Genomic DNA, 24,017 nt, shown 5'->3' on the forward strand with positions numbered 1-24,017 from the left:
AAGTATCATCAGCTCTTCTGATGGGATGGGGAGCTATAAGAATTCTGTAAACTATTACTAAAATTATTACCTCTAAGATTACTTTACATCCAAAGGGAAAGTACAATGGATTTTTTAAAAATAAATTAAGAAAATACATTTCTCAGTTGTAATAAATTAGGGAAATGCTTATCTTTATCCTTCTATTCATTCCCTGCCCCCAGACCCTAAAAATAAAGGGTTAGGCAATTACAAGTTTGACTTAAAATACTAAAACTAATCCACAATCAATATGCTAGAAATGAATCCTTTCCTAAATGGCAAACATTCAACAAAAAAGGTCTGTTTATACTCATTTTAATACTACTGCATTATAACAATATATACTCCTACAGAAACTGAGCCATGTAAAAAGTAAAACAATTATTAAAAATAGCTGATTTAAATTCCTAAGAATGAAATTACAAACACCATTAAAAACAATAAAGCTAATGTTACTTTTCACAGTAGCTGTTACTACATTTCTCCTTATAGTTTAAAACATTTTTTTTAAAAGCAAAGGGGAAAAAGATAAAGTTTACAAACAAAAACAAGTGTTACAAAATTACTATGTAATGAAACCTGTCCTGGTTCTCAGACTTTTACGCACTCTTAAGTACAGCATTACCTCTAAAATCATATTGTTTCTAAACAAGGCTTTGAACTCTATTAATTAAAACTGCAGGTCATATATATCTCTGCCAATTTAAAACCAACATGGTAAAGACCGGAAAAATGTATACGAAGTCCAAGTAAGAGAAAAAACTACCCTGGCTCACAGAAACTAGAAACCATCCAGAATCCCCTGGGACTAAAAAACCATCAATCACTGAACATTTATCATTACCCAGACTGCAGGCTACCATTTAAGAGGACATTAATGTGGCTGAAACAGGCCTCACTATCTTTGCAGGCATGCTGTCAGTTCAATGAAAGGGCTAGGAACAGAGGGCTAAATAACTGTCAAATCATTACAATTGTTTATAGATACATGTCACAACTCCTTCTGCTGTTCTGTTTTAAAACTAATCTTCTGGGAGTGCTAACTCCCAAATAAATCTTTGTTTCATTTTTACATACTTTAGAATTACTGATAGACATGTGATAGATATTCAAGAAGAATCTGGGTGCCATTCACAACTTATGACCACAAGTGTTCTCTGGTAACTACAACTATAAGTCCTGTCTGATACAGCCACATTTCGTAGACCCTATATACAAAATAGGATGGCTCTTAGCTAACGTCACTCCATAGGGCGTACCTTTTTTTTGTTTTTTGGAGACAGGGCCTCGCTCTGTTGCCCAGGCTGGAGTGCAGTGGCGTGATCACTGCTGACTAGCCTCAACCTCCCAGGCTCAAGTGATCCTCCCACCTCAGCCTCCCGGGAGTAGCTGGAACTACAGTAGTGCACCACCACACCCAACCAATTTTTAAAATTTTTTGAAGAGATGGGGTGTCACTGTGTTTCCCAGGCTGGTTTCAAACTCTTGGGCTCAAGAGATCCTCCAGCCTTGGCCTCCCAAAGCGCTGGAATCACAGGCGTGAGCCACCACGCTTGGCCCATATAATTTGCTTTTACTACTTAAAATGAATACTAAGTGACAAATCACTATCTCACATACATCTGGGTGTTCTCTCTGCCACCCTTCCCACTGCCATTCTTAGGCACACAGTCAAAGGAAGGCATCAAAACCTATAAAAATACTCACTTAAATATTGTTTGTCATCCTACAGCAATACTACCGTAAAAAAATGCCAATTAAAATGTGCTTGCGGAACAGCTACATTGTTCACACTACATTTGAATGCTAAAGGCAAATGAAAGAGCAATTTTGTATTCTCCCAGTTCTCTTCATTCTTGAACAACAAAAAGTAAAAACACTACAGTTAAAAAAAAAAAAACCTATTTCCTAAAGCACCACTATACAAATATATCTAAGTTTGAAATGTATTTATCGTGTCACTAAATGACTACACACAATTTATTAACTTTATAGATTACATGTAGTGTCTTTTACCCTGCTAACTTAACTTTTTTGCTGTTCCCACTGCTAATGCCTGGGATTGTCATAGCGCACCAGAAAATAGGAGCCTACAGACTTCTTTCCTCAAATACAAGCAAGAGTTGGATATGAATCCTCAATGTCTATTTATTGAGATTATATGCATATACTATTAATCCACAATCAAGTATCAGTAAGGCATAATTTCTCTCATTTAAGGATAAAAATTAGATATTTTCCCCAACACCTTAGAGGTTCAATTCAGCAAATGCAACTTTGTTTAAAAGCCACTGTCCAAGAGACAAGAAAAGAATAATAGTTCTTCATCTACAGGTGCAAACTGATGCTGGGAGAAGGGACAAATAGACTTGCAAAATGTTTGTCACAGTTTTATATCACATACAACTGTACACCAAAACTTCACTTCAAGGACTGGGGGTAGCTACTGTTTGGGATTATTCCTGTCATTCCTTTCACACAGTAGTAGTAATACCCACCTGTATAACTTTTGGTGAAACAAGATGAATAGTTATGAAATAATTCACAAATATTTAAATACGATTATCACAATCATATGTTTAAAATCAGTTCTAGAAATGTACAACTATTAGCATGTCAATGTATCATCTAGTTGACTGATACCTACAGCAGTGCTTTGCAGACTTCAATGTTCTTATCAAACAAGTAGAGATCTTGCTAAAATGCAGATTAAGATGCATAAGGTCTTGGGGGTAGGACTTAAGATTCTGAATTTCTAACAAATAGATGATGCTGATGCTGCTGGCCTATGGACTACACTACTAGTAGCAAGAACTTACACAACTTGGAATAAAGATCTGTTTCATAAACACAGAGTAAAAGGGTCTAGAAAGGTGACAGCCAGGCACCCCCCGCTGAAACCATATTAAAACACCAGAAGTTTCCAGATAAGTATAAATTAGGGAGAAACCCCGCAGTTTAAAGAAAAAAAAAAAAAAACTAAAGCAATTAGAATAGCAAAATATTTTCATGTATGTATGTATTCATCCACGTAGTTTTAAAAGTAGAAGGTAGCTTAGCTGTCAAATATAGCCCCAATGGAAGAAATAGGTTAGTTGACTAGGAGTTTAAACTTCTTCTGAAATACCACATAGAGTTAGACAACAAGCATGGCTGTTCGTAGAGCAAAAGGGGAAAATGTCATAAACCAGAGCACTCACAGGGCTGACACAATAGCAGAGAACAAAGCAAAACAACGTAGTAACTTCCAACAGGCTGGAGAACATAGGTTGAAGGTAAATGGCCTAAGGGAGTGGTTGCAGTGACAAGAAAAGAACCAAAACCAAGCAAACAATGGTTAAGTTGGAGCCCGAGTGGATCAACCAATGGGACTGGTAAATGAATGCTATTTCAATTTTAAAATATAAAGGAAGTAAATCAGTGACATCATTAAATATACAATGATCATGTTGCATATTTTAAATTGATAGAAAGTTACTATGCTAATAAAAGGGGTCAAACATGGCTTCCAGTACTCCTAATTAAGATCTTGAATTCTGTTAAAAGCCATTAAGATAGAGATTTTTTAATACATGAGATGATATACATTATGAAGGACAAAGCAATACTATCAGAATTATCTATTACACCAGCCTTTTAGCCACAATATGCTATTGAACACCAAAATATTTCCAAATACACCCTGAACAATCACTGTTCCCATCTTATAAAAATGGAAAGCACTCAAGATATTAATAATTGATAAAATCAGTTGATGCATGGCAAGATTACAAAAACCATTAATTTCTATACTTAAAATCTGTCTAAAATTTAGTTGGTAAATCTTAAATAATTCCATCTATGAATGCATAATACTTCATAAAAGCTTTGATATTATAAAATGTGGTCTATACAGCAGATTTCATACTTTTCTCTATGTTTATTTCCTGATGCAGGAACTTAGAAATGTTAATCCCTGCTACAGTATGACGACAGACCTGAAGTGATCAAAGCAGCTTCCATATTTAAACTAAACAGCACATAATCAAAATATATATATATATTTTTTGAGACAGAGTCTTGCTCTGTTGCTCAGGCTGGAGTGCAGTGGCATGAGCACAGCTCAACGCAGCCTCAATCTGCTGGGCTCAAGCAGTCCTCCCACTTCAGCCTCCTGAGTAACTGAGACTACAGGCACACACCACCATGTCCAGCCAATATTTTTATTTTTTGTAGACATGGGGTCTCCTATGTTGTCCAGGCTAGTCTCGAATTCCTGGGCTCAAGTGAACCTCCCATTTTGGCCTCCCAAAATGTGGGCAATCAAATATTTTGTTGTATCCAAGGTGGGGAGGGGGAGGGGGAGAGGGAGAGGGAGAGGGAGAGGGAGAGGGAGAGGGAGAGGGAGAGGGAGAGAGGGGGAGAGAGGGGGAGAGAGGGGGAGAGAGGGGGAGAGGGGGGAGAGAGGGGGAGAGAGAGGGGAAGAGGGAGAGAGAGAGAGAGAGACAGAGAGAGAGAGAGAACACACCTAGTATTATTTATATAACAGTACTCTTATCTGGTTTCTCACCTCAAAAAATACAAGAATTTTTTCTTTTGGTTAATTTTTAAAATGGCTCATTTAAAAAATTTATCTCATCCAATTTATAGAGTATCATCACCAGAGGATCTTTCCCAGTTCAGAATACACTTACGGTTTTACAAACCTATGTTGTTATTTCTTTGTATGAAAATCAGTTTTAAAAAAAAGAAACCACTGTTTTTAAAATTCTATTTAAAAAAATCTTCAATTCTTTTCAATGGCCTTTTTTTTTTTTTTTTTTTTTTTTAAAGGGAGGAAAAGAGGCTCTTTGAATAAAGATTACTTTCTCAGGAAAGCCTTCCCTGGACCCTAACAAGACCAAATTGCGTGAGATTATTCTGTGCTCCCACAGCAGTGAGCATTCCATCATTGCGCGGCTCCTACTTATTAAAACTGCCTATTTAATTATCCATTTAAATTAAATTTATAATTTAAATTTGTGTTATAATTGCACAGCATACTGTAGTGGATAAATGTGAAATTTTTGGAGCCAGACTGGCAGGTAATTCCATCTTTGGTACATACAAGCTATGTGGCATGAGGCATATTAAACCTTCTTATCTCAGTTTCCTTATCTGTAAAATGTAGATGATGGTAGCAATACGTTCGCTTCACAGGTTGTTACAAAAGGATTAGATGAGTAAATATATGTAGCACTTGGAAAAGTTCCTGGCACATAGTAAGCACATAATAAACACTAGCCATTATTATTATTATTATTATTATTATTATTATTATTATTATTATTATTATCCGAGTTAGAAATTATGTCTTACAAATTCTGAGAGTACAGGGACCCTATTTTTTTCTTTTTCCCCCAACAATGACATCCTCAGAATGATGCCTGCCACATACATAGCAGGTGCTGAACAAATGACAAAGGGAGGGGAGGAGGTTTTAGCTGCTAAATCTTTAAAAGGCTGCTGAGTTTTGGATATTATAAATGTCCAATCAATTTCTCCATAGACCTCACGGTAACTATAAGAAAGGTGGTAAGAAACTAGCTTATCTAACCGGATTGAACAAGTACCCACGGGTTTCTGGTATTCAAAGAGCTACAAGATTTCCCACCAATTACTGAAATCTTATAGCCTCTAAGTGGGCAAAAGCCAGAAGAATCAGCCAAAACCCATAAGCCATCAGAAAGCTCTGGATGAGGCCTGGATATAAATAAGTGTTTATGCTTCAAAGTGAAACATTAATAAAATGGAAAGTTAAAAAAGTAAGAATAAATGCAGTTTCAAAGAGAGAAAAGTGTTCTTACTGTATTTCTTTACTTACCTCTATCATAAATTGCCAAAATTAATGTCTAGATAAATAACGTTATACTTTCTAAAACAAATCCTTGAATGTGATTGTCTCTCTCAGTTAAACACAACTATGAAAAAGCAAGTGGGTTGACTTGATCACAACAGTCTGTTACCTGAGAGCGGGAATTATATCTCTAGCTACCACTCACTAATCTCTCACAAGGGACAAACACACTAACGGGCATGTAGTAGGTGACTAATCTGTTAATGTAATGAATGACTGAAAAATAAACACTACCCCAGTTAATGAATCAGGTCTACATCTGAAACAGCTACTTAATAGTATTTTAAGATTCTGATATCCTTTAACAGGTCATACTAATACATAGTAAAATTTCTTAACAGGGAGATGGATTCTGTCATCCAGGTCCATAAATTTCTACAGGGCAAGAACTTTTTATTCCTCTTCATAATCCCAAAAGAGACTAGCACAGAATTTTGTGTGTAATGAAGTGCTTAAGTTTTTGTTGAGAGGATGAATAATCTCTTCAGGTAACGTTTTATTCATGAATGCTAAGTAGTTTTATAGAATTACTCTAATCCATGAAGGAAGAGTGAGTCTTGAACTGGCCTAGGAGGAAGAGGAGAATCAAAAACTTTTAGAAATAGAATATTCAGAAAATATGCTGGATACATGAGATGCTGCTTAGCACAAGGGCAAGTATTTTTATAAAATTACTTGTCCTTAAAAACTGTACTATATAGTGTGACATATCTAAATATTTTTTAGGAAACAGTTTATTCTAATGTACTAACTTTATACCTGTAAAAGGTTTATTGAAAGATTACATTCACATTAATGTACAATTTCATAATATACTTTTAATATACATTTATAATATACAATTAATACACAATTTTCTCCCTTTGCCTTCTATATATTCTTTATTTCCAGGAAGTATTCTTTTGTGAAATAGTAGATAGTATTTTTTTAAAAGCTAGTCTTTTGCAGATAGTTTGAGAAGCACTAATCTACATCCTCACTACTAAAAATGTGGTCCTTAAAACTGACTGATTGGCAAATTCTGGCAGTTTGTTGAAATGCAGAAGCTCTGGCAGAGTCCTAGGCCTAGTGAATCCACAATCTGCATCTTAACAAGATTTAAAGGAGATTTATAAACAAAATGAAATTTGGCAAGAACTGGTTTATGTTATCCTGTAAGTCACAGGGCCTGGTACATTGTAAAACAGTATTAGCCCTATTATTTCTTTTTGTAGTACCACTAGCACTCACTAGCACTACATCAAATCCTAAAGAGCTCACGTTGTAAAACCATAATTCCACTGTCATGTTCATAAATCTATCACATACTATATACAACCAGTAAAATTAAGAGTTAAATTGTTACTGTCCCCCTCCCAAGAAAATCTCACATTTTACATAATTTAAAGCTTTTATCTTCTACTATAAATCAACAGTATTATCACTGAGCATATAACTCCTCAGTATATATTTTTATTATTTCCTGATATCTGTAAAATCAGTTAAAATAAATCAAACATAAGGTACAAGATAATTTTATTAAAACCCATGCTTAACAAGCAACAACTAATTGCAAGAAGAGAGAACATCAGCCAATGAGCAAAACCATGTTCTTACATTCAGAGGATAACATATTTTAAAGTAACTTTAAAATACCAGTCCCATATATTAAATGTTTATTTTATAACAACAGGTCGGAAAAATAGGAGCAAAAAAGAATATATAATAATGCTTAACTTCTATAAAATTTATAGAGCTGGGTGCGGTCGCTCACACCTGTAATCCCAATACTTTGGGAAGTCGAGGTAGGAGGATCACTTCAGCCCAGGTGTTCAAGACCAGCCTGGGCAACATAGTGAGACTCTGGTGCTACAAAATACAAGATAATTAGCCAGATATGGTAGAATACGCCTATAGTCCCAGCTACTTGGAAGGCTGTGACAGAAGAATCCCTTGAGCCCAGGAGTTGGGGGCTGCAGTGAGCCAGAATCACGCCACTGCATTCCAGCCTGGGCAGCAGAGCCAGAGCTCATCTCAAAAAAATTTTAAAAATTAAAAACAAATAAATAAAGTTTATAGAAAGAAGACTACAAAATTAATTATAAAAAGCGTTAATTTTTTTTCATTTCATTTGCCTATATTTTCCAAAAATTCCTAAAACAGTCGTTTATTTTTCTAAAAGATACATTATTTCTCAGATTTTCCTTTAACATGATTAAAATAACATATACCCATTGTAGAAAATAGAGAATGTACAAAAATAGCAACAACTAAGCATGAAAAAAATCTCTCATTTTATCTCCACTGAAATGCAAACGTCAACAACATATCACACATTTTCTTTCAATTTTTAAATGTTTCTAAACTAGTCCAGACATATTAAAATGTACACAATAAAAAGTCATGTGCCCACAACTTAACAAATAGAACATTACCAGTATAGTTTAAACCCCTATGTAATTATAATTCCCATTAGAAGCAAATACTATCCTAAATTTGTTTTTTATCATTTTCACACATTACTTAATACTTCCATTACATATTATTATCTAAATGATATATAGCATCACTTTTTATGTTTCTAAATAGTATCTCTTTTTCTTTATTCCGTTAACATTCAATATATAAGACTGATGTATGCTGACAATGTGTAGCACTGGTATATACATGTCACTCCTATAGAATATTCTATTTATAAACACACCACAATTTATCCAATTCCCTATTGACATTCAGCTTGCCTCCAATGTCTCCCTATTACAAATAAGGTTGTTACAAACATTTTAGGAATATGTCTCCTTGTACAAATTTATATGAAATTTTCTCTCAGGGTTAATTATCTAAATGTGAAATTACTGGTTTGCAAAGTATGCTGGTGTTCAAATTTACTAGATATTGCCAAACTGTTCTCTAGAATAGAAATGTACTATCGTTTGGGGGAAAGTCTCATATCTCTTGCTGCATCATGAAAGCTCCAAACTTATGAAAGGTGGCTTCCAAAATCCCCTTGTAAGTTGTATGTAATTTGTGACACACTTCCCAAATGATAAAAAGCAAAGCAATCATGGTTACATTTCCTTATCAGTTCACTTAACCCTTAGTGTAGCTATATTCTTATCTGAAATAGCTTGGCCTGGGTCCAAAGGCAGTCCTTTGCCATAAAAAATATTCAAGACACATTTGTTAAATGAGTTAATCTTTGCTAGCCTCTTCAGTTCATCTTAAGTGTCTATAAATAAAGTTGCATACATTACTCCAGGCACCAGTAGATTAAAACCTGCAAGACATACCATACATTTTTAGTTTGTCACTGGTATCCTATCTTGATAGCCAGTGTTGTGTGGACTGTTAGAGTCATGGCAACAAGGTTGGCTGCTGCTGATTTTTAGATTCTGACCCATGGCCATAATAATACATAGTTCATGATTAAAATAGTACTGCATATCTTGGTAGGAACCACTAAGACAGTACTTCTGAATTCTGTTACTAGTCAGGGCAGTTGACCATGAGCCACTTATTTACACTCCCTCTTCCTGCCCCATGACTAAAGCCAATCATCTTTAAGGGTAAGTTCCAATTAAAAGTATAATAGTGAAACAATGTTTATTTAATAACTGGCTCGCATATGTGCTAAATCCCTGGCCTAGATTCATTACCTTGAAGGTGAAAGTAGATAAGCCACAGCTGATAGATCAGCGGTTCCTTCCAGGAATATATTACCAAATCTTCACTCATCCTCCCTAATTTGAGGTTTTGTGTAACAGGATTAACCATAATAGCATGGGCCAGGTGCAGTGGCTTTTGCCTATAATCTCAGTACTTTGGGAGGCTGAGGCTGGTGGATCACTTGAAGGTAGGAGTTCGAGACCAGCCTGGCCAACATGGTGAAACCTTGTCTCTACTAAAAATACAAAAAACAAAAACAAAAACAAACAAACAAAAAACATTAGCCGGGTGTAGTGGCACGCGCCTGTAGTCCCAGCTACTTGGGAGGCTGAGGTAGGAGAATCACTTGAACCCAGGAGGCGGAGGCTGTAGTGATCTGAGATCGCGCCACTGCACTCCAACCTGGGTGACAGAGTGAGGCTCCATCTAAAAAATAATAACTATTATTACAATAAAAATAATAATAGCATAAGCATACATCTGGCAATATCATTTGCCAGAACTTGGGCTAAAGGCTTTATTCATTTAATCTTTACAACACTATGAACTAGTTACTATTATTCCCATTCCACAGACGAGGCAAGAGGCACAGAAAATTTACACAGCTCACCCAAAGTCTAACAGTAAATAGCAGAATGGGGATTTGAATCCAGACTGTCTGTCCAGAGCCCACCATGCAATGTTGCCTTTCTAGTAATAACTGCTCCCCGCTAGAACTATTGTGAATTGAATGGCTCTATGATAGGCTGAAGCCATACAAAATGAAGAATAAATCTGTTCAAACGGTAATTCATAAGTGATAAAGGAATGAAAGTAGGAAAATGCAACAACAAAACAAAACAAAATTTAACTACCCAGTTTGGCAAATGGTGCTCACAATAGTGGAGACAGTCATAAGAGCTTTAGTAAGCTGTTTGGACTGGGGGACTCTGATGAAGCCACAAACAAAATGGGAAATGGAAAACCCTCCGCTGCTAAGTGGACATCTACTGCAGACATTTTTATCTACCGCAGAACTTTTCTCTTGCCCAAAGTGGGAATAGGTACAGTAGTCTTCTGGGATGCTAAGATAATTCCCATGGAAAATGCATACAGAGGCCTCAAAAAACCTACAGGCAAATTTCTACAGCGTCAGAGCCAGTAGTTGAGTACCCTTATGTTAGATGAAGTTTATGATAATGATTTGGCAATTATAGTTAAGAATATTCATTATAATTAATTGGAAAAGCCTATGTAACTCCATTCTAATAAAAGGCATCCGAATGGCCTAGCTGTAATGCATTGACAATTGCAGAAAAGGAAATTATTCACATAGATATCAAAATCTTTTGGATCAGGGCCCTAAATCCAACATCAATTGAATGCTCAACAAGAGAAACAGCATGATAGGGGGCACTAGTCTTCCTTAGGGACTCTGATTTGTTCTGCAGTACTGAAGCTTCCCAGAAATAGCAACTGAATGCAAAACGGCTTGTTAAGAGACAGACCTATTTTCTATCCCCTTCCTCAATTCCTAGATCTCTGAAATCAACAGTGATTATCTGGCTAAAGGACACAGGTGCCATGTGAATATTCCAACAAAGAATGGGTAATGAAGGAAGTCTTCATTTCTACTTAACACCAAAGGCAGACAGTACCCCTGCTTTCTGATGTACAGTATACAGTTTCTCTTGCAGAGTGCTCAGCAGCTGAAATGCTGGAACTCCCTTTGAAAAACAGAAAGGTTTCACTATCAAGTCATGAGAGGTAGGTGTAACTGTGAGCACATTAGATATACAAAACCTAACTTTTAGAGATAACCTTTAAATGATAAATTAGCTTCTTAAAACTAAAATATAATCCTGTCAGTAGAGACTTTTATTTTCAATGAGCAGCTTAGTGAAGTAACTCATCAGGTTTTTCTTGGATGTGGAAAAATTCCTCATTTTTAACTTCTGTAATTTTTCAATTTGAAAGAGCATCTAAATTATTTTTCAAGAAAGCTGCTGTTTTAATTTGAGAAAGCATTTTTAGAATGATCTTTAAGTCTCCTTAAATATCCCAAAATCACAGATTCAGAATCTGTGAGTCTTCCTATTAATATGTTAATACTTTATAGATTTATTTAAAGAAAATATCTCTTTAGGTTAGCCCTTATTGCTACAAAGAATAAAGGAATTAAATTCTAAATACACTACCCTCCCCTTTCCAAAGCACTTTTGTAACTAAAGACCATTTTACTTATTTCTGCATGGTTGTCAGTCTCCTTTCACTGAAAAAAATCAGTAAGTAAAGGCATTTCCTTCTCTAACCACGTTAGAGAACAAGGCTGAGGAACAACCGCCAGGGGCTACTCATTCACCAGTTTGAGGAACATCTACTAGAATTGAATAAAATCACACGGCAGAGGGATTTTGTGCTTATTTGTGTGTCCAGATATACCGACTCGTATCTTACGTCAATTGATCTAATCAAACTATGTGAATTTATAAAAAATGAAAGCAGAAAAAGAACTACTGTTCCACTCCATCCCTACTCTACCAAAAAGCATGGTTTGTATCCTGGAGTGAGCATGAGATGTGGAAGTGCCAGCAATTCTCATGGATTTTTTAATGCTTCTCAGTGGAAGCATCTCCTTCCATGGCCATGATTCTAGTGTGAAAAATAGTATTCTTCATATAACATGGTATGAAAACACAAGTCAGCATCTTCACCTAGTACAGAATCAAAGAAATAACTATCTGATCCATTACCAGAGAAAAACTCTATTCTGATGTGTGTATGTAAACTGTGAAGAAAGTTTAAGTGGCATTATTTTATTGGAATAGTTTCAGCTAATACATATAATTAAAAGTAAAAAGCAGTTATTTCCTAAAAAGTAAAATTACACTTCAATTCAGACATTTAGTCCAAACTGATACTGCTTTACTATATTTGCACCCAATACAAACTTTTCACATACTTACAAAAATATAATGAGCTAATTACATTTGCACATAATATAAAATTTTCAGATACTTACAAACATAGAAGACCAGCATTACTTTGATAACAACAGGTCACAGTATTATCTTTCTTTTCTTACACCCTTCCTAAGAAAATTAAAGCTAATTGTGACATAAACTGAATTATCTATGTGATCAAATATGATGGTTTTCATCAGCAGCAATAACTGAAGTGGATTTCCTGTCTGCTTTGAGTTCTACTATTTTTAATGCATACTATCAATCTATCCTAAATGCCAGGTGTGCTTTTTGATACTTCATCTTCTCATCTTACCTTCTCTCGATTTTTAGCCCCCATTTTCTCCTTCAATACTCATCTTAATTTTTTACCTATCTTTTCATGTCAATCTAGTTATTAATGAAATTAAAGAAATTAAAATATGCATATGGAAGTGTGATAATACATATGTATATATGTGTAGTACTGCCTATAATATATTAGGCATTGTGCCAGATGATAGGATGCAAGAATAAATAAAAGCCTTCGCCTTCAAGGAGCTTACGGTCACAAGAAAAGAGAGACATTATCTGAAAATATTTTAATAAACTGAATAACCTTTTCATGAGGTCTGGGCCTGAGATGCACATACCACATTATACCTTCCAAGGTTTGATTAGTACAATCGGACTCCCTGGTAGTCTAGGGGACAGGATAATAAACAGTAAAAGTTTAAATGAAGTACAAACCAGTCTGCCAAATTACAAGTTAAACTCGCTGGGTTTTGTATGAATAGTTTAGAAGATGCTAATACACCAGCACAGCTTCAAATGGGAGCAGCAAAAGCAGAACAAATACTGTTAGGCAGGCAGAAGTCCCATTAAGATTCGCTAAAGAATACCCTAAAGCAAAATGAAACATATTGATAACTGGAAAATAAAGTGTCAGTAAGTACCTCTGGTGTCATCTTGATCATCACAACTAAGTTTTATTGAGTACATACTACACGCCAGCACTGTGTTAAGAACATCCATGCATTGTGTCAGTTAATTTAACCTATATTAATCTACATATTGAATAATACTATATTTCCCCCATCTCATAGACGAGACAATAAATGTGTTATTTAAGTTTCTGGTACCTAGTTAACAATAGGTAACTAATACAAAAATGGAAAAGAAGAAAATATTATTCACAATCTTGTCAATAAATTTGAAGAAGTAATACTTCTCAACTAATTCTTTCAGGCCAGGATTAGCATGATAACAAATTCTTACAAAGAAAGTACACGCAAAAGTTTATTTTTTTTTTTTAAACTACAGGCGTGGTAGCTCACGTCTGTGATCCCAGCACTTTGGAAAGCCGAGGTGGGCGGATCACTTCAGGTCAGGAGTTCAAGACCAGCCTGGCCAAGATGGTGAAACCCTGTCTCTACTAAAAAAAAAATATACAAATTAGGCAGGCGCAGTGGCGGGTGCCTGTAATCCAAAAAATGCAATTAAAAATACTTATAACAGCATCAAAAATTATGAAACATTTAGTTAATAAACAGAAGATGTGCAAGACTTGTTCACTAAAAACTATCTAAAAATACTAACAGAGATCATGTCACTGCACTCTAGCCTGGGCGCCAGAGCAAAGCCTTGCCAAAAATTAAAAAACCAAATGCATATATATATATGGAAAGTAAAGACTTAACTATAGAGATATATCACATGCATGAATCAAAAGCCTCCACACTGTTAAGTTCCTCCTCCAACTCATCTACAGACTGAATGCAATCCTAATCAAAATCCTACACAGCTTCGTAGAAACTGACATACTGGTTTTAAAATTTTCAATGTATACGCAAAGAACATAGAACAGTTCAAACAATTTTGAAACAGAATAACAAGGTGGAAGACTTATACTACCCGATACCAAGATTTATTTTAAAGGTACAGAAATCAAGACAGTTATGGTATTGGTGTGAAGATAAAATCAATAAAACAGAATACAGAGCCCAGATATTGATCCTCACACATATGGCCAACAGATTTTTAACAGAGATAACAAGTTAAATCAATGGGAGGGAAGAAAAATCTTTTCAACAAACGGTGGTGGCAAACTGGACAGCCTTATGAAAAAAAAATTAACGTTGACCCTGACTTGACATCTTATACAGAAACAAACTCACAATGGACCACAGATCTACGTTAAGAGCTAAATGTTTACACTGCCTAACTTACTATTTCTTGAGACTGCTACTAGCAGTCAAACTACATTTCTGAAGTAATGTTGAGGGAATTCCATGATGGAAAAATATGTGGGAAGAAGTTTATTCTATTTCTTTTTTTTTTTTTTTTTTTTTTGAGACAGAGCCAGGCTGGAGTGCAGTGGCGCGATCTCGACTCACTGCAAGCTTCGCCTCCTAGGTTCACGGCATTCTCCTGCCTCAGCCTCCCCAGTAGCTGGGACTACTACAGGCGCCTGCCAATACGCCCGGCTAATTTTTTGTATTTTTAGTAGAGACGGGGATTCATCATGTTAGCCAGGATGGTCTCAATCTCCTGACCTTGTGATCCACCTGCCTTAGCCTCCCAAAGTGCTGGGATTACAGGTGTGAGCCACCGCGCCCGGCCTATTCTATTCCTTTCTTAAAGATTTATCATTTACTACAACCTATTAAAAACTAAGAAATCTAATAACAAAAAAAGCCTATTTAATTTTAACTAATACATAAATGTTTTGGACTATAAAGCTCTGTATTTGTACACTGCTTGTTAATATCCTGTTAAGGACAGTTTGAGAAACTATGATCTTATTCAAAATTTTTGTTTTACACAGTAGAAATCTGATGCCCATCCGAACGCAGTGGCTCATGCCTATAATCTCAGCACTTTGGGAGCCAAGGCAGGAGGATCACTTGAGCTCACGCATTTGATAACAGCCTGGGCAACATAAGTGAGACCCTGTCTCTACAAAAAATTAGCCAGACATGGTGGCACAGGCCTGTAGTCCCAGCTACTTGGGAGACTGAGGCAGAGGATCACCTGAACCCATGGGGTCAAGCCTGCAATAGGCCATGATTGTGTCACTGTACTCTAGCCAGGGCAGCAGAGCAAGACCCTGTCTCAAATTAAAAAAATAAAGAAAGAAACCTCATGTCATGTGCAGAAAAAATGACATATTTGACCAAGTTCATTTGTCTAATGAGAGAACTCAGGCTTAAATTCTCTGTTCCTTGTATTACAAAACAGATATCATTTTCACAATATGCCCTGGAGGTTTCATAAACAAATATTCCTTCTATTTCTGGACTTTTACTCTCCCCTAGGCCATCCTTATCATAGCTTTTATCATTTTACAGTACAATAATCTCTGTTTTTCCCATAAGAATGAGGACTCCCTTTATGAAATATAAACTGATGATTTTTGTTTTCCACAACTAATTGCAGTGACAAGGAAACAGTGGAATCTCAATAAAAGCTTCATGAATGGGCCGGGCGCGGTGGCTCACACTTGTAATCCCAGTACTTTGGGGAGGCCGAGGCGGGCGGATCACGAGGTCAGGAGATCGAGACCACGGTGAAACCCCATCTCTACTAAAAATACAAAAAATTAGCCGGGCGTGGTGGCGGGCGCCTGTAGTCCCAGCTACTCGGAGAGGCTGAGGCAGGAGAATGGCGTGAACCTGGGAGGCGGAGCTTGCAGTGAGCCGAGATTGCGCCACTGCACTCCAGCCTGGGCGACAGAGCGAGACTCTGTCTCAAGAAAAAAAAAAAAAAAAAAAAAAAAAAAAAGCTTCATGAATGAAAGGAGCTGGAAAAAAAAAAGATTTCCATGTTAACAACATAAAGATGTGCATACAGAATTCCAAGAGACTACAAAACTTGAAGCAAGGAAGAAAGATACTGAGGAAAAATTATCTAAGGAAGTAAGGCAAAATTAATGGAAAATAAAGAGTAATACACACACAGCAAAAACTCAGAAAAGTCAACTCAATAAGATGCAACAGTATTACCAACATCGAGAAGATATTTGGTTCAGGACAGCTGGCACTTAATTATTTAATCACAAAATAATTTCCAGTCCTAATCACCAGAATATACTCTGCTCCATGCACAAAGCAACAAACTGATTATGATGTAAAATGACATTTAAACAATTATTTCATTTTATAAGAAGAAGGTTAAAGCATCAGTTCAATATGTTGAAGGGAAACATTTCAAGCTTGTTCTCAGAATAAAAGTGTTTAAGTATATGACAACAAAAATACATGACACAAAAATCTAACAATTATTGATGACACCAATCCTTTGGCCTATATAAGCTAATTTAGGTCTCTGAAATGCCTTGTGAGATGCATATCCTTTTAAACAGATTTGAGGAACTGAAACCTCTTCTTTTCCTAGAATATATTAATCTGCAATCTGTTATAAGAATATAGATTTGTATAAATTTACATTCATAAGAATGTGGGTTGCCTTATTTCTTTTTCCCAATAATCTCCAAATCCCAAGACCTGCAATACAGTGAACTTTCCAAAAGTTCAAGTGTGGTGGTACGCCTCCGTAATCCCAACTACTCAGGAGGCTAAGGTGAGAGAGGCACTTGAGCCTGGGAGGTCAAGGCTGCAGTAAGCCATGACTGTGCCACTGCATTTCCAGCCTGGGCGACAGAGCAAGACCCTGTCTCAAACAAACAAAGAAACAAACAAACAAACTTCTTGTTGGGAATTTAAAAACCCTAATAGTCCATCATCTTTTCAGGATATACTCCAGGAATTCAAAACAGCTGTCTCTCCAATGACCATCCAAGATTTGAAAAATTCCTAACATCGTTTTTTTTTTTTAAATCAAAATGGGCATGAAATTTCTCATGGGAATGTAAACAGAACAATGTATAGATTTCTATATGAGCTAAATACTGTATAAAACTTCCTCTATTAATTCTTGCACACTTCCTATGAGAAAAAGCTCTTTGGAGATGAGAAATATGAGGCTCAGGAATTAACTCTCTTGTCCAAGGTCAAATAGAGTGGTGAAAACTAGAAGCAAACCTGTTTGATTCATCCTATGGCTCATTTTTTTAAATATATAAAATATGAATACTGCTTTTATAAGAAGTAAGATGGCAGTACCACTATCTTAAAACTTCTAAGGCGGGGGGTGTGGTGGCTCATGCCTGTAATCTCAGCACTTTGGGAGGCCAAGACAGGCGGATCACGAGGTCAGGAGATCGAGACCATCCTGGCTAAAGCGGTGAAACCTTGTCTCTACTAAAAATACAAAAAAATTATCCAGGAGTGGTGGCGGGCACCTGTAGTCCCAGCTACTTGGGAGGCTGAGGCAGGAGAATGGCGTGAATGCAGGAGGCAGAGCTTGCAGTGAGCCGAGATTGTGCCACTGTACTCCAGCATGGGTGACACAGCGAGACTCCGTCTCAAAAAACAAACAAACAAACAAACAAATAAAAAACTTATAGTGACTCTGTCCTTAAAGTCCTGCACAAGTAGAAATAATTGTTCTGGGGGTCTCTTTTATAATTTGGCAAATGCAACACAGTAAAAAGGGACAGTAATTTAGAGACAGCCTGGATAAAGTCCTAAGTATTTAGTATCTGATAAGTTATCTACCTTTTCTGAGCTTCAATTCTGTCACCTCTAAAATGGAGAGGATTTTAAAAATGGCTTCTTGGTGAGCTGGTGTGAAGATCAAAGCAGGTAACGTGAAAGTGTGTAAACTAAATTGTGACAAGTGCTGGTTATGATTTCATTGTTATTAATTTAAAAACCCAAGTGGGTCCAAAAGTGTTCAGCCAGAATTTACCCTACTTTTTATTCCCACAAATAAGCAATCTCTAAACTTAGGGAAAAAATATTAAACAGGCTGTCAAGAAAGACCTCAACAATTACAAAAAGGGACATAAAGATTCAAAGATTAATATGCTTTGATTTTTACTTGTTAACTTTAAAATCTGAATAGTTAGAAGATTAAAAAAGAAAACTATAAAGATAAGATCAGTCCTGATCAAGATGTTATTTCATGGGCCTAGAAAGTTAATCACAGTAAGGTGAGAAATTGACACGAAGGTTATTTCCAAAAAGATATACGGCAAAGCCTCTCAGTAAGTGTTGTCCACAGGAAGAAAGGCTAGTCTGAAAAAAACAGGAGCTTTAATTGTCTTAAAATGGAAACATGGGCAATCTGATCAGTATGTGCTTTCTTTCACTTTAAATATCTGCTAGCAAGAGATTTAAAGGTGCTTATATCATCACAACCCAATTTTTTCTTATCCAAAAACATTTAAGTTGTAATTTACAGGCAGGTGCTGTTTCAAACAGAACTAAGAGTAAAAACACTTTACTCTTATGGCTTTATTTAAACCTAACTTTAAAACACACCCTTTTTCTTACTCATAGTTTTCTTCACATTCAGAACATTCAGAAGGAGCAGTTACATAACAAAACAGAGATTAATGGTAACATAGATGCAATATATAGAAAACACTTACTTTAATTCTCTGACCCTTCTGTCTTGCTTTGCTATTTAACTGCTTCATCTCTTGTATTGTACCTGAGATCAAGAGGCATAAAATACTATTTCAAAATTTGTGTGTCCTTTCTAATTACTGTATTTGAACTCCTAGTAGCTATAAAATGTATACCTTTTTCCCCTTCAAAAATAAAAACAATAGCAAACACACAATTTTGAGAAAATATCTACACTAGAGAAGAAAAAGTAACACTAATCTTTATTACCCATCAATGCTGACAAATGGGACAACTGAGTAAAAGCTATTTTATATTTCTTTATTCACACAACTCGATTTTCCCATGTATTAAGGAAGGCTATTTATCAAAATCAAACAATCTGTTTTAGTACAACCATAGCTAACTTGACAAAGCCTAAATAAAACACATGAAGTTTAATTCAGGAGTTATCATTTTGTGGGTGAAGTGAGTCTACATGATTTTATATCTTTCCCAGTCACTTAGTTGTACCAGTTTTATGTTTTCCCCTTTGTGAAATTTCTTATGTAACTTTGCAATCTGACTCCTATCCTCCTAATCCAAGTCTTATTTCATTATCTGTGGGTCTATGTAACATCTTTTCAGATCATCCTATTTTTTGTCACTCTTTCACCTTGGATCCATTCTTCATACCACAGTAAGTTAATATTTATAAAACATTTTGTGTATAAAATCTACTTTTAATTGGCTCCCAAAGAATAGATAACATTTTTTCCCACAGAAATGTCAACCTGCCTTATCTCGTACTATTTTCCCAGAAAGTAAGCTGACTTATTATCTACCGAATTTTGTAATGAGACCACTATACTGTTTCCATCATTCCACATTTTCAGACTTTCTTCCAGCCCTATTCAAATGCTATCTGTCCTGTAACAGTCTACTCAAAGACTTCCTCCTCTATTAAGTCTTTCTTGACCATCCAAAGTAATCTCCCTCCTCTGGAATCTCACAGTAGCCAAGAAAATTATTTCGGTAATTAACTATTTGCTGCCTAATTACAGCGTCTCCACTGCTGTCTTAAAAGAGTTAAGAAGTTTTTTGGGCTGTGTTTCTTTTTGTTTTGTTTTTTGTTTTGAGATTGGGTTTCACTCTGCCACCCAGGCTAGAGTGTAGTAGTGCAATCTCGGCTCACTCTAACCTCCGCCTCCCGGGCTCTAGAGATTCTCCCACCTGAGCCCCCTGAGTAACTGGGACTACAGCCAACACCACCACACCTGGCTAAATTTTTAAGAGATGGGGTTTTGCCATGTTGCAGAGGCTGGTGTTGAACTCCTGGATGCAAGCGATCCACTTGCCTCAGCTTCCCAAAGTGCTGGGATTACAGGTGTGAACCAGCAACTTTTTTTTTTTCTTCACTACAAGCCTCGACCCCTCAGTTCAAGCAATCCTCCCACTTCAGCCTCCTGAGTAGCTCGGACCACAGGTGCACACCACCAGGCCTGGCTATTTTTTTTTTTCTATTTTTTGTAGGGGGGGGGTCCTCATTTTGTTGCCCAGGCTGGTCTCGAACTCTTGGTCTCAAGCAGTCCTCTCATTTTAGCCTCCCAACGTACTGGGTTTACAGGCATGAGCCACCACGCCCAGCCTAAAAAGTAACTCTTTAGGCAAATATGACTTACATGTCTAAGCATATTTCCTGAACTATAAGATACACATTTATTCACCTTTAACATTTAAGAAACTGAATGCATTTACAAATCTCAGCATCTTAAAATTGGGGGATCATGGTAAGTCCAACCTCCCTAAAAGCAGGCAACTATACTGTTCTTATGCCACTGGACTCTGCTGGAGGAAGAAAACTACAGGTTGCCTCTGCCCATAGATACACTCTTAAGGCATCTGCTGTCAAATGTAAATCAACTACCCACCAGTTCCTTCTACACCTCCAGCCAGTATGACCCTGCTGAGGTCAGAATGACCTCCGTGTTTTTTGTATAGATAGGATAATAGAACCTTGGTTTTTCTAATGTGCTATTTCTAACTCACAACCTACAAACTATGGAGAGGTTCTTAGCCAAACTCTTCCACATTAACGAAAAAATACTGAACTCCTGTTAAGAATGGAGAGAGCACTAAACAAAATTAAATTTCCCTTTAGCCATATCTGGCAGGAAGGGTCCAGGATTTGCAAGAAAAATGACATTAATCTCATCCAGATAATCTTATAGGCTGATTTTACCTTCTATAGAATCTGAAAGCTTATGTTTACTTTGAGTTTTTATTTATTTTTGTTTCCCTTATCCCAAGTCCCCAATCTATGGCTTTGTCTATGAACTTTAGAAGACTGGAGAAATATTTAAATCATTGTACCCACATATTTTCATTTTCAACCTAGTTGGGTCTCTGAGGTTGCTGTCCGTTTGTGTTTTTGACAATTGGTCTGTGAAAAAACCACTGCTGATGCTTTTTAAATGAACTGAATCCTCATATCCCTTTATTGCCATAGGTATCAGAAATCATAGCATGTATTAAAACAAAAAGCCTCAGAACATACTTATTATTATCCCTTAATAAAAAAAAATCCCTGATACCATCTTGTGCTGAATCATATACAGCAGCTAAATCAAGTATTTTAAAGCTAAATCATCACCACACAACTGGTTTTCCATTTCCACTAACAGGTATAAGCCCCAAACTTTAGTGAGGAAGTTACTATTAGTACCCACCCCCTTTTAATCAATGAAAAAAGAAAAAAAGATCAAGGTAAAAACAAATAACTTGCTCAGAGTCACAGAGCGAGGAGGTAGAAGTGCCAGAAATAGAACCTGAGACAGCTTGGTTTTAATGCTCAAGCTCTTAAATTCTATGCTATTCTACCCCACAATACACTATACTTGCTAGGTAAACTGTTCTATCACATCATGTCCCATGTCCTCTTTTATCAGCTGCAGACCCTCTTCTCTTTTCACCTTTCTCCTCTCTCTTTTCCCATTCCTTCAGTATATGGCAGAAAACGAAAAGTTCTTTGAGTTGGGAAGTACTAAAGTCAAGGGGTTAAAAAGCACTAACATAAGATTCAGAATATCTGAGTTCTGTCATGCCAGAGGCTGTCATTAACCAGTCACATAGCCTAGCCAAATCTCTACATACAGCACAAATCTACGCCTGGTCAAATCTCAAACATGTCATTTCAGTTTCCTCATGTACGAAATAAAGAGACAGAACATATATAACCAATTCATCTTTCAGTTTTGAAAATTCTATGACACTGTAAAATACAGAGGGAAGGAAGAGCAAAAAGATAAATGACTGTTTCATTCTGCAAGCCATAATACAGCCAGAAGAGAAAACCATGGTGGACATTTAGCAATTTATTTTTTTAAAAAGCACTCAAACTCTACTCAACTTAATATTGCTTCTTTAAAAAAAAAAAACAAAAACTACCATAATAGATTATATATAGGCTGAAAAATGTTCATGATTAAAATGCCAACTCTTGATCACTGACGATGCCTATAAATGTAATTCCTATCAGTGGTTTCCTATCAATGAACTCAATTCTATCTTTTTTTTTTTTTTTTTTTTTGAGACGGAGTCTCGCTGTCGCCCAGGTTGGAGTGCAGTGACGTGATAAGGAATGACCAAGTCTGTATCTTAGAAAAGAGTATCAATATACTCCTCTCTCCTACTCCTATCCCAGGATGCAAACCTCAATGGTACTTTAATACTTTACTCCAGAGTTTGGCGTAGGTTGGCTAACACAGTTAAAAAGGCAGAGAAACCAAGATGACCTGGCCTCTTGACATTTCCACAAACTCATATAACTCGACATTCTAGAAACGGAATTTGTACATCAAGAAATATAACCATGAAAATGTACTTCAAATTATTATAAATAATAATAGTAATGGCAGTTCTCATTTATATCAACAAATGAAATACTTCATACCTATTATTACATTTCATCTTCACCAAAACCCTACAAAATACGTGTAAAATTATAATTTTAGAGACCAGAAAACTAAGACACATAGAAGTAACTTTCCCATGGTCACACAGTACAAGTTTCCAAATCACTTACTATTACCATTAATACTACCACCACCTACTTCAAGCTTCATCTTAAATCAACTTTGATTCTTTCCTTCCTCAACCTCCAAGCCTAATTAATCTAGTAAATCTGATGATTGTTCCCGAATTTGATTATATTCAGCAAACATGTATAGAGCACCCATTATGTATAAGGTGTTATACTAGAAAGACTGCTAACTTTTATATCCAAGTTTGGCAGGAAGAGACTGTTGCTTTCCCAAAAAAGAAATGAACAGTTGAAGAAGGGAAATTGATTTTATTTATGTCCTTCATACATTTAAAAGAAATAAAAGTAGTTAAATTAAACATGACTGAGTCAGCAAATAATTCTCATTTATTACACTTAGAATACAGCATATTTGCAAATGTATCCATGTGTTTAAATTTGTGTAATTGTTAAATATAGATCTAGTGGATGAATTTTGAGATACATAGGTTTAAAGCCAACACTTACATAGCACTCACCACATATCAGACATTGATCTATGCAATTTATATATTGCCTCATTTAATTCTCAACAACCTCATGAAACAGATATCATTATCCCCACTTCACAGATGAGTAAACCAAATTACGCTAGACTTAAATAACTTGTCCAGAATCACACAGGTAGTAAGTGGCAGAGTTATGATATATACCCAAGCAGTATGATTTCACAGTCTGTGCTCTTAAGCACAGCCTTCTGAAGAGAAAAAAAAAAATCTGAAACTAGAGTAAGTCATTAACACTTTAGTTAACAAGAACCACCACAATATTCTCTGGCCTTTATGCCTGGTACACCAACATTTCTATGCAATAAAAAACAAAAAACAAGGGAGAGACAGAACAGACTCATTAACTAGATCTCTTGCCCATGTCTAAACTACCTGAGATTTTAATCACTCCTTTCAGTCTCAGGTGCTTTACCTTTATCACCACATTCACAAATTTCTAAAACTGGAAGTGCTATTCACAACATGATTCTATCTATATGTTCATGTGTGTGTCTATGCTCTCTGCACAGGTGG

The 24,017-nt window shown here is 36.1% G+C and overlaps 1 protein-coding gene across 15 annotated transcripts in view; it reads right to left on the reverse strand.

Annotated features, from left to right (window-relative positions):
• TCF12 (transcription factor 12) overlaps positions 1 to 24,017 on the reverse strand; it is a 382,270-nt gene that overhangs the window by 206,304 nt on the left and 151,949 nt on the right. For 2 of the 15 annotated variants that reach the window (XM_063639408.1, XM_055279266.2), the window contains exon 3: positions 18,959 to 19,020. The exons of the other annotated variants lie outside the window; for them this stretch is intronic. In XM_063639408.1, the coding sequence (XP_063495478.1) occupies positions 18,959 to 19,006 (48 nt within the window). In that variant the 5' untranslated portion in view covers positions 19,007 to 19,020. The remainder of the gene's footprint in view (positions 1 to 18,958; positions 19,021 to 24,017) is intronic. 15 annotated transcript variants of the gene reach the window in all.

This window comes from Symphalangus syndactylus, chromosome 5 (genome assembly GCF_028878055.3).
Source record: "Symphalangus syndactylus isolate Jambi chromosome 5, NHGRI_mSymSyn1-v2.1_pri, whole genome shotgun sequence".
NCBI lineage: Eukaryota > Metazoa > Chordata > Mammalia > Primates > Hylobatidae > Symphalangus > Symphalangus syndactylus.